Source organism: Peromyscus eremicus, chromosome X (genome assembly GCF_949786415.1).
Source record: "Peromyscus eremicus chromosome X, PerEre_H2_v1, whole genome shotgun sequence".
NCBI lineage: Eukaryota > Metazoa > Chordata > Mammalia > Rodentia > Cricetidae > Peromyscus > Peromyscus eremicus.
The window spans coordinates 19,412,013-19,423,653 of record NC_081439.1 but is presented as its reverse complement, the minus strand read 5'-3'; the positions used below and the strand labels follow the sequence as shown (position 1 = coordinate 19,423,653).

The 11,641-nt window shown below is 40.7% G+C and overlaps 1 protein-coding gene across 1 annotated transcript; it reads left to right on the top strand.

The window, feature by feature from the left end:
• Positions 1–8,618: 8,618 nt before the first annotated feature.
• LOC131899724 (uncharacterized) lies at positions 8,619–11,415 on the top strand. The gene is made up of 3 exons (XM_059251205.1): positions 8,619–8,723; positions 9,146–9,255; positions 10,743–11,415. Exons 2-3 carry the CDS (start codon positions 9,227–9,229, stop codon positions 11,413–11,415), a joined length of 702 nt encoding a protein of 233 aa, XP_059107188.1. The 5' UTR covers positions 8,619–8,723; positions 9,146–9,226.
• Positions 11,416–11,641: the final 226 nt, after the last annotated feature.

The following is an 11,641-nucleotide window of genomic DNA, read 5'->3' as shown; positions in this document are numbered from 1 at the left end:
CAAAGAGCTGTCATTGGAACAAGTGTAACCTCAGGAGACACAGAATCTGCCTGTTCCAATTAGACCAAGAGCTAAGATTAGACTCAGAAGGGCCCCCTGAGAATCAGACACAACAAGCACAGAGAAGACCAACAGCAACTCGCTCAGCCACAGGCATCTCTTATACCTATTAGATGAGAAGGGCAGACGTCAAAGCAGAAGTACATAAAACAACACAAAGAGCAATACAGCATCACCAGAACATAGCCCTCCTCCAACAGCAAGACCTGGATATCACAAGGTAGAAGAAGCAGAAGAAAGCAACCTCAAGAATAGCATCATGAAGATGCTAAACGTCTTTCAAGGAAAAAAATGAAAAATGAAATTGAGGAAAAGACAAACAAAAAAGTGGAAGAAATCAATAAAGAAATTGAGAAAAACATAAACACAAATTTGGAAGAAGTCTATAAAGAAAATAGGAAAATACAAATAAAAAACAGGATCACTTGGCTCGGCCTGGGAGGAGGGGACTGGACCTACCTGGATTGAGTATACCAGGTTGATATCAGTCCATGGGGGAGGCTTTGCCCTCGAGGAGGTGAGAATGGGGGGTGGGCTGGGGGGAAGGTGAAGGGGGCGGGAGGGGGGAGAACAAGGGAATCCGTGGCTGATATGTAGATCTGAATTGTATTGCAAAATAAAAACAAAAAAAACTAAAAAAATGGAAGAAAGCAATAAATCTCTTTTTAAAAAACATGAAAAAGCGATTAAACAGGTGAGGGAAACAGTTCAAGACCAGAAAAGGGAAATAGATACAATGAAGAAGACACAAAAAGAGGAAATGCTGGAAATAGAAAATCTGAGTAAATAAACAGGAAACACTGATGCAAGCATAACCAACAGAATACAAGAGATGGAAGAGAGAATCTCTGGTATAGAAAATACAATAGTGGAAATGGATTCATCGGTCAAAGAAAATACCAAAGCCAAAAAAGACATAACACAAAATGTCCAAGAAATCTGGGATACCATGAAAAGACCAAACCTAAGAATAATGATAGAGGAAGGAGAAGAATATCAACTCAAAGGCACACAAAATATATTCAACAAGATCACAGAAAGAAAACTTACCCAACTTAAAGAAGTAAATACCTATGAAGATAAAAGAAGCCTATAGAAGAGCAAACCGAATAGACCCCCCAAAATTCCCCTGGCCACATAATAATTAAACAACTAAACATAGAGAATAAAGAAAGAATAATAAGAGCAGCAAAGGAAAAAGTCAAGTGACTTATAAAGGCAAACCCATCAGAATAACACCCATGTTCTTAATGGAGTCTCTGAAAGCCAGAAGGACCTGGACAGATGTAATACAGACACTAAGAGACCATAGATGCCAGCCTAGAATGATATACCCAGCAAAACTTGCAATCATCATAGATGGAGTGAACAAGACATTCCAAGACAAAGCCAGATTTAGACCATACATATCTACAAATCCAGCGCTACAGAAAGCACTAGAAGGAAAATTCCAACCTAAGGAAGTCAGATGCATCCATGAAAAAACAGGCAATAGATAACACCACAGAAGTAAACCCCATAGAAGAGAAGTACACACACACACACACACACACTACCACCAAAAGATAACAGGAACTAACAATCATTGGTCATTAATATCCCTTAATATCAATGGTCTTAATTCACCCATAAAAAAGACACAGGCTGACAGAATGAATATGAAAGCAGGACTCATCTTTCTGCTGCATACAAGAAACACACCTCAATTTCAAAGTTAGATACTACCTCAGAATAAAAGGGTGGTAAAAGTCTTTCCAATCAAATGGTCTCTTTTTCTTTCATTTTTCTTTATTAAGTAATTTTCTACTCACTCCACATGTTATCCACAGACACCTCCTTCTCCCTCCTCACATCCCCAGCCCTCTTTCCCAAACAACCTCGCATACCCACATCCCCAAAATCGAGGTCTCCTATGCAGAGTCAGCAGAGCCCAGCACATTGAGCCTAGGCAGGTCCAGGCCCTTCCCATTGCACCAAGGCTGTGCAAGGTGTCACACCACAGCACCCTTTTCCAGAAACCTGCCGTTAAACCAGGGACAGATCCCGATCCCCCTGTCTGGGTGCCCCCCAATCAGTTTGAGCCAAACAACCATCTTCCATTTCCAGAGGGCCTAGTCCAGTCTCATGGTGCTCCACAGATATCAGTCCACAGTTCATGGGCTTCCCACTAGTGTGGCCAGTCATCTCTTCACATCCTCCCATCATGATCTTGATGTCCCTTGCCAGTAGTATCTCTCCCCTCTCTCATCAATTGGATTCCTGGGGCTCAGCCTGGTGCCTGGATGTAGATCTCTGTATCTGCCTCCATCATTCACTAGACAAAGGCTCTATGACGACAGTTAGGTTACGCAACCACTCTGGAAATCAGTATGGCGGTTTCTCAGAAAATTGGGAATAAGTCTTCCTAAAGACCCAGTTATAGCACTCTTGAGCGTATACCCAAGGAATGCTCAATCTTACCACAAGAACACATGCTCAGCTATATTCATATCAGCATTATTCATAATAGTAAGAAACTAGAAACAACCTAGATGCCCTTCAACTGAAGAATGGATAAAGAAAATGTGGTACATATCACAATGGAATACTACACAGCAGAGAAAAACATGACATCATGAGGTTTGCAGGTAAATGAAGGGAACTAGAAAATATCATTGTGAGTGAAGTAACCCAGACTCAGAAAGACAAACATGGTATGTACTCACTCATAAGTGGATACTAGATGTAAAGCAAAGGATAACCAGACTGCAACCCACAGCTTCAGGGAGGTTAGATATTATGGATGACCATAGGAAGGTCATGGATGCCTATGGATCAACCTGCACTGAAGAAATGGATGAGCTCTACATGAGCACACTGGGAATGAGGAGAGATAATGGAGGACAAGGGATGGGAGATGAGAGCTTAGGGGATAGGGAAGTTCGACCTGGAATGAGAACAGAGTGGGAGAGCAAGGAAAGAGCTTCCGTGATAATTGAAGAGACCATGGGAATTGGGAGAAGCAGAGTGCTAGGGAGATTCCCAGTAATTCCCAGGACTCCACCATAGACTACTGGCAATAGTGGAGAGGGTGCCTGAGCTGACCTACTCTGTGATCGGATGGCTGAATATCCTAACTGTCTTGATAGAACCCTCATCCAGTGACTGATGGAAGCAGATGGAGAGATCCACGGCCACGTCCCAGGTGAAGCTCCAGGATTCCAATCAGAGAGAGAGTGGAGGGTGTAGCTAGAGTTTTCCTGCCTGGCCCACAGTCAGGACAAATCTCTGACACCCGCCAGTCCCACAGCCCCTCAGACCCAACCAAGTAAGCACAGAGACTTATATCGGTTATAAACTGTATGGCCATGGCAGGCTTCTTGTTAACTGTTCTTACAGCTTAAATTAATCCATTTTCATAAATCTATACCTTGCCACATGGCTCGTGGCTTACCGGGATCTTCACATGTGGCTTGTCATGGTGGCGGCTGGCAGTGTCTCTCTGACTCAGCCTTCCACTTCCCAGCTTTATTCTCCTCCTTGTCCCGCCTATACTTCCTGCCTGGCCACTGACCAATCAGTGATTTATTTATTGACCAATCAGCAACACACTTGACATACAGACCATCCCACAGCACTTCCCCCCCCCCTTTTTTTTTCAAAAAGGAAGGTTTTAACCTTAACAAAGAAAAATTACATATAATTTGGGAATTTGGGCGTAGCTTCTCTTACTACTTCCTGCTGGAGGGAGGCGCTGTATCTTATGGGGACACAAAGAATATTTTAGGATTATGGAGTAGTCCATGAGGGTGTATCGTCTTAGCCAGTTGCCTTGAAATGGTTTTGGATGTTGGATCATCTGGGCCATGGTGTCATCGGAGACCTTTCAAGTGGTCTTGGCTGGTCAAACCTGATGTATCTTAATCTGGAATAAATCCATAGCCTCTGGCTTTCTGTGGAAACAAAAGCAGAGCCTCCTTTCCAAAGCAACATTTCCTTACATCCAAATTTTGAAGTCAAGGTACCTTTAAAATATACATTTTGGCATAACTCAATAGCTTTTGAAATCAAATGTTTTTCTTCAGTTACGAATATCAAAGAGAACATAATCCAGATTCTCTGTGTGGTAGCCATCTTTACATGGCTTATTTTTTTATATTAGCTTGAGCCTACTGCTTTAAACTGCAGCCTTCTAAGCCTGAAATGGCATTGGCGCTATGTCTGCTGGCTCCGCCCACTTCAGCTTCCCAACATGGCAGTGGTACGTTTTCCGCCAGTTCTGGGAGCCATCAACTCTCAGAAATAGTGGGTCTATGCTTCTATCAAAGTGGCTTGTAGCCCAGAAATCTCTTTTTTTATTTGTACTAGCAAAGGCTAAATCTACCACACAGCTTAATGTGCCACTTGCAGAGGCCTCATTCCCGCCATACTGCAGGTCGAGCGCACATGCCAGGAACCCGCCATAGTAGCTCAAGCACGCAGGCTGCCACTAACTTGAGAGAAACAACTGGGAACTGTTTTTAGCTCCATTTTAGAATCTTTTTTCTTAGGTTTTAGGTGGAAACTCTTGCCAACACGTTGGGTGCCATTTGTAGCTAGAGTTTTCCTGCCTGGCCCACAGTCAGGACAAATCTCTGACACCCGCCAGTCTCACAGCCACTCAGACCCAACCAAGTAAGCACAGAGACTTATATTGGTTACAAACTGTGTGGCCGTGGCAGGCTTCTTGTTAACTGTTCTTACAGCTTAAATTAATCCATTTTCATAAATCTATACCTTGCCACATGGCTCGTGGCTTATCGGGATCTTCACATGTGGCTTGTCATGGTGGTGGCTGGTCGTGTCTCTCTGACTCAGCCTTCCACTTCCCAGCTTTATTCTCCTCCTTGTCCCACCTATACTTCCTGCCTGGCCACTGGCCAATCAGTGATTTATTTATTGACCAATCAGCAACACACTTGACATACAGACCATCCCACATGGGCGCCAGATATTGGTGAAATTATTAAGGTCACTCCACGTAGTTAAAAGGAGATTTATTTAATGGCATAACTTACAAATGAAGGGATAGGTAGGTCGCGGGGTCTGGGGAAGGTGTATCACAGTTCAGCGGTGTTCTCTGGAGCTCTGCTTGGCCCACCTTCACCGTCCAAGGTCCCGGAACCGAGTGAGTGCGCCACCCATCCAGATCTCAGGTCTCCAGGCGCCTCCCTTGGCTCCGCCTTGTTTGTGTGACAGTTGCCAAGTCTCAATGGGGGTTGGAACTTCCAGATCAAAGCTGGAATGGCTACCCACTACAGGAGGGATGCTATGAGCAAGAGATATTGAGATCATGTTTATAAAATGTACAGAGACAATTAGCCAAACTAGTGGAAACACATGAACTGTGGACCAATAGCTGAGGAGCCCCCATGGTACTGGACTAGTCCCTCTGGATAATCGAGACAGTGGTTTAGATTGAACTGTTTAGGGGGCCCCCAGGCAGTGGGATCGGGAACTGTCCTTAGTGCATGAGGCGGCTTTGTAGAGTCTAGGGCCTATGGTGAGGCACTTTGCACAGCCTTGGTGCAGGGAGAAGGGGTTTGGACCTGCCTCAACTGAATATACCAGGCTCTGCCTTCTCCCCATGGGAGACATTGCCCTGGAGGAAGAAAGAATGGAGGAGAGAGGAAAACGGGTTGGTGGCTGAAGGGAGGAGAGGGGAATCTGTGGTTGGTATGTAAAATGAATAGAAAATCTCTTACAAAAAAACGAGAGGAATAAATGTAACTCAGAGAATAGAGAAAGGAGAACAAAAAAACAAACAAATAAAAACTCCCCAAAACAAAACAAACAAACCAATAAAATCAAAACAATAAATGTTTCCATTGCTTTTGAAAAAAGTTAATAATAGCAGTGAAAAAAATACTTGTGCTTGGCAGGTATTAATTTCCCACGTTGTAGAAAGCTTTGAAAAATGACAAATTCCATTCTTTGAGAAACTGTTACACTCTAGAGGCATAGTAATACAGGCTTTTAATCTCCACACTCAAAAGGCATGCAGATATCTGTGAGTTTGAGGCCAATCTCATACACTTTAGCTGAAGAACATGGCTTACATTCCATTTCTGAAATTAACTTCTTATGAAAGGGTGCTATTTTCTTTATGGAAAATTTGAAATTCATGATGACATATTTTGGGTTATTTAAAAAATATTCCTTTCTTCAAGAAGGAGCAGATAAGATGGTTTTATACACTTTACTTATCTTTTCTCCTGAAAAAGAATAGCCTGTGGTGGCAATAAAATCCAAGCATTTGAAAAAAAATGGCTAAATAATGGCATTACAGATATCCATGTAATCTTTCAACAGTGTGAGTGTGAGGCATGCCTTCAGAGCTTTAAGCCATGTGGGTGCAGATTTAATGTAACATTGAGTCTAAAACGACTGGGAATGAGGATAAAACTAGGGACAGTAGGAACATATGCTTACTAAATGGTTCAGACTAGGGAGTAGTTTCCTTCAGTAGTCTCTAATATTTTCTAAAACATCACATATTTAAAATAAAAGTCCTAGTTAAAATAAATTCTTCCAATTTTCAATTCATGGATTTTTTCAATTCGTTTAGTCCTTAATGATAACACAGTAAATATAAGACACCACATTAAGTATTACCTGCACCTTCAACTCTGACTTACCTAACGGCAAGTGTGTTCTAAGTAGTATATTTTTTACACTCCCTGGTATTGAGAGCCACTGGTAGCGAAAGTCCATGGGAGTATAAAGCAGTGACAATTAGAGTTCAGAAGGTCAACCTATCAGAACTAAGGGTTCTGTTAAAGGAAACTATCATGCAAGGCTGGTCTATATCACATCAATCATTAATCCAGTCTGTTGGAGGTAATCCCTCATTTGAGGTTCCATCTTTCAAAGAAATTGCAGTGTTTCAAGTTGATCAAGAGTAGAGATCATGATCACCAAATGGGGTTTGTAGCAGATGTCTCAAACAAAGGCATGTTGTGCATATCAGCAAAATTCTTCTTTTCTTTATTTTCATGAGACCTGGTTTCAGAGTACCTCTGGCTTTCTGGGAGCTCACTATGTAGACAAGTCACACCTAGAACTCACAGAGATCGGGCTGCCTCTCCCTCCCATTGCTGAGATTAAAGTTATGGTTCACCACACCCAGATGATCAGCTGACATTTTTGCCAAGCTCTTGAGCACCTGGATGATGCTTTTCAGGCCACATTTATTTCCAGCAGAATCTGGGGTATATCACTTGCTAGCAAATGCTGTTTGAATTCTTCTGTCTAAGATGGCATGCTGTGGAATCTTCCCAGTTGGTCACATACATAAAAACAACAACATGCACATTTATACAGTAAGGCTACACCATGCTTTTTATGAAACATTCTTGTCTTCCCATTTCCTGTAACAGGATGTTTATGCACTTCCCATTGATCTCCACAGCTCACTCTAAGAAATTCATCCTGATTTTGATATTAGTATATTCTGGAAGCTGTCATGTAGCAGAAAGTGCAGGTTTTCTTCATTGCTTATTATACCACAGATACATTATGAAGTACAAAGAGATAAGGTTTAAAAAGAAAGTCAAACTTTCCTTCTCTTTTTTCCACTCATTTACACACTTTGGCTATTTTTAACTATATGCTTACAGTATGGTATGTTCTCAAGATGTGACCACAGTAAGAAATAACATTGTGTAAATTTACATAGCTTTATATCAGTTTGTAAGAACTTAAGAGTTACCTGGAAAGAAGAAGCTCAATGAAGGGATCCTCTCCATCAAATTGCCTATAGTCAAGTCTATAGGACATTTTCTTGGTTAGTAATTGTCTTGATTAGTATTTTATGTAGGATGTCCTGGCAGAAGGTGGGCAGTACAAAACCTGGGCCTCTGGTAATGGATGATATAAAAATGCACATTGAACAAGATATGGGGGTCAACTCAGCAAGCTGTGTTTTTCCATGGCTCCTGCTTGATTCATTTTCTGTCTTTGGTTTCTTCCTTGAGTGCCTGCCCTAGTCTATTGAGATGATGCACTATGATGTGGCAATGTGAGCCACATGAACCATTTCCTCTCCAAGTTGAATTTGGTCATGTTGCTTTTATCACAACAATAGAAACCCTAACTAGTATCATCAAAGTAACAGAGATTGAGGTAAAACACAGAAAGAGAAAAGGAGGACATTTTTCTATTCCAAACAAAATACCCCATGATTTTATTTACATATAATCTGTTATTACTGACAATATTTACTTTGTGTCTCTATCTAAGATGTTTCTAGAAGGTAAGATGGTCACAAAGTCTCTCTCCAATGAAGACACTTTGCTCAAAGTGAAATGTCTATCCTTCCACCACACAGACATTGGAGGGCAAGGAATGGGGGATGAGAGCTTATTTTTTTTCAAATAACTATATCTGCTATGCCCATCAGGCATTGTAGTACTTATTTGATGCATGATTTCAATAAGTAAATTCCTCTTTTGAAGACTATTCACATACAACAGGAAGTTAAGCACACTGGTCCTTTATGGCCAAATATGGCTAGGAAGTTGTGTTCTTTGCTCATAATCCACCATTCAGCCTTAGTAGCCATGGAAACAAGAATTTTTAAAGTGAGTTAATACTCTGTCTACTGCCAGTCACTAACATTTGGTCTTACTACAAGGGAAAAAGAGGCAAGTATTTTACATTCCCGGGTGTTTTTATTAATCACATTCTTTTTCACAGGACAAAGAATGCCAGAAAGGGCCATTGACATGTGGGTAAGTGTATGTAAACGCTACTGAATATCGTGGCTAGAAGCCCCACGTGGGACTGCAGGTAATCATTGAGCTGCCCTGCAGGTTTTAATTGTGTAGGTCCCTGATGTTGAGTTTATGAATTAACCTCTCTCTGTTGTATCCTTACCTACAAAATTTGGGAAATGACTAGATGGATGTCCTTAGATAGTCAGATGTATGAATACTCCTGAAGTGTTTAAATGAGGTTCTTCTTAAGCCAAGGACAAGAGTGAATGGAAAGGATTGTGGGATCTAGGGGTTGGAGAGACACTGCTCTGAGCTGAAATGTCTGCCTAATAGAATTTCTTTTCCTGAAGGTTTTCCCACTCTTCTTCTGACTGGAGATATGGGCATTTACTGTTAATAGGAAGAACGTCTGTGATCCTGCCACCTTCTAAATGAATCTTCTTATCCATAATACACAAAGGTATAAAAACTTTATGTTATATATGGGAGCTTTCAAATATGGTCTTATGAATCAAATGCATCTACTCCATGTGTTTCAAACACAGGAAGAAACAGATACTACCAAGCTAGCTTGTTTTTTTTTTTTTTTTTTCTGGAACAACAGCAATCTTCATTGTGTTTTCAGTACTACCTCACAGCACACTGTTCTTGTAGTCCATTGCCTCGGGCCTGCCTTGGAAAGGAAGATGATGTGGGCAGGGTGTTACCCAAGCCACCATGAAATGTGAACTCATCTTTCTGATGAAACCTCCCTAGTAGAACTGTTCCTGCCTTCACTCAGTCAGGAAGCACATTCTACAGAGACTTTAGAGCAGGGGGTAGCTGTTTAGGGAAGGTTTCCTGGCAAGGAGATCCAGTGTGTAGGCCCCTTCAACCTTCTGCATGCACAGTTAGCAGTGACATTATCCAAATGCCTAGTGAGTAAATGACTCACCTCCTTCCTTCATCCTAAGATTGGAATTGAGAGAAGGTGCAAAGAAGTTAGATCAAAGTTATAATACAGAGTGTAAATTTTCTGTGAAAGAAGATATTTGCTCACAAAAAATATGTCAGGATTCTTTTTGTTTCACTGAAATGAAGCTAATTATCTAAAGATGAAATTTTAAGTAAGAGATGGGCTATAATTGGAAATATCCACTTTTATGGATTTATATGAATTTATGTGTTAATTATCCATTTCCCCTATTCCTCTGACTCACTCTCTGGACAATTTTACACATAGATTTTGCTTTACAGATACCAAAGAAGAATTCAGGGTTTTGTGCGTGTTAGATAATCACTTTACCACTGAGCTCTATCCCCGGCTATATTACAGATAGACATTGATGAGCATACTCTTCTGGTTTCAATTATAAAATAGGTATAGCCTTCTTTAGAGAAGTGTACATTTCTGTAAAATTCACAAGGAGGAATAGCATTGCACACTATCATTTATGAGGTGTATCATTATGTACAGATCAATTTGTATACACATATATGTATACAAAAATTTATGTCAAGTGTGTTATTATTTTTACATAAATGAGTTTACTATGTGAATTATTTTCATTTTCTTTCATAGATGATTTCAGTTTGTAACAGTCATGAAATGTTATAGTACTATATTTTAGAAATGACAATTAATTTGAGCATTTCCCTGCTTTTTCCTCTCTTTATAGTATTAAAATATTTACAAATTGCAAATACAGGTAAAATAAGCATGTCATTACATATGATATTGCAAACTCTCTTCTCATTGTCAGTTCTAAGCACTGAAATTCCTAGTCAACAAATATTATTATTTACTCTGTGAAGAATAATAATCTGTACATAGACCACTGAAACATCTCTATGTGACAACAGGGACAAGGTATGAGAGCTCAGTGCTGTACAAGCCATGACTCCCTCTGTTTTCCTGCCTTCCCTTGTAGGCCCACTGACTCTATTCTTCTTTGATGCCTTCTTCAGATTTGCCAAAATGAAGGAGTTCATCTTCAAGTTCAGTGGCCTGATTTGCAGTACAGCAGCTTTGGTGTTCGAAATCATTCTTGCAAACAGCCAATGCTGGCGCCTGTGGGAGTTTAACAACGAGGGTGTGCAATTTGTGTCAATTGGACTCTGGAAAGCTTATTACGCTCAGGAATTTAACATCTCTGGGTCTATGACCAGGATGTTGGTTCACACCCCTCTCAATTCAACCTGGAACAAGTCATCGGAATTTCAGTATTTACAAGTCTTGATAGCCTGGGCCATTTTGATGAAACTCCTAGTCGTGATTTTCACTTCAGTGGCCATTAAAATCAGCTGTTTGGAAGATCCACTCATTGAGATCCAGCTGTTTTGCTACAAGATGTCTGCCATAACTTTGGCTGTGAGCAGCCTTTTCACGCTTGTTACTGTGACTTTGAACCACCTGGTAGATATCTATGGGCAAATCACTCTTGACTTTTCACCTGACTTTCCCGTTAAAAAGGAGGACATTATAAAGAAACACTGCACAAATGTATTCCCAATGGGTGTCCTGATAGCCACAATGTCACTGTTTGGAGTGATTATGTTTCTCTATGAGATGATCTTTTTGAGAGTGCAGAGTCAGGTGAAGGCCCAGTGTGCTTCCAACCTGGCTGAGCAAATGGTCTGAAGTCAGGGCTCTGGCATTTTAACATCTGCCAGAAGAATCTTTGAAGAAATTGCCCATTTGTACACAGTACTGTGTAATCACCAATTCATTCTATATAAAATATCAACTTGATTTCTGGGAGTGTGTCTAAGTTTTATTCCTTCCTTGCTGTCAAATGCATTCCATTCTTTAAATGTTTTCACATACTAAACTGTAGGTCATGATCTCATTTGATACTGCCGTCAAG

Excerpts from the sequence above, each read along its gene's own strand:
- LOC131899724 (XM_059251205.1), top strand. The coding sequence starts at position 9,227 with ATGAATCTTCTTATCCATAATACACAAAG. Across the intron at positions 9,256-10,742 it reads CTTATCCATAATACACAAAG|ATTTGCCAAAATGAAGGAGT; the intron begins GTATAAAAACTT and ends TGCCTTCTTCAG.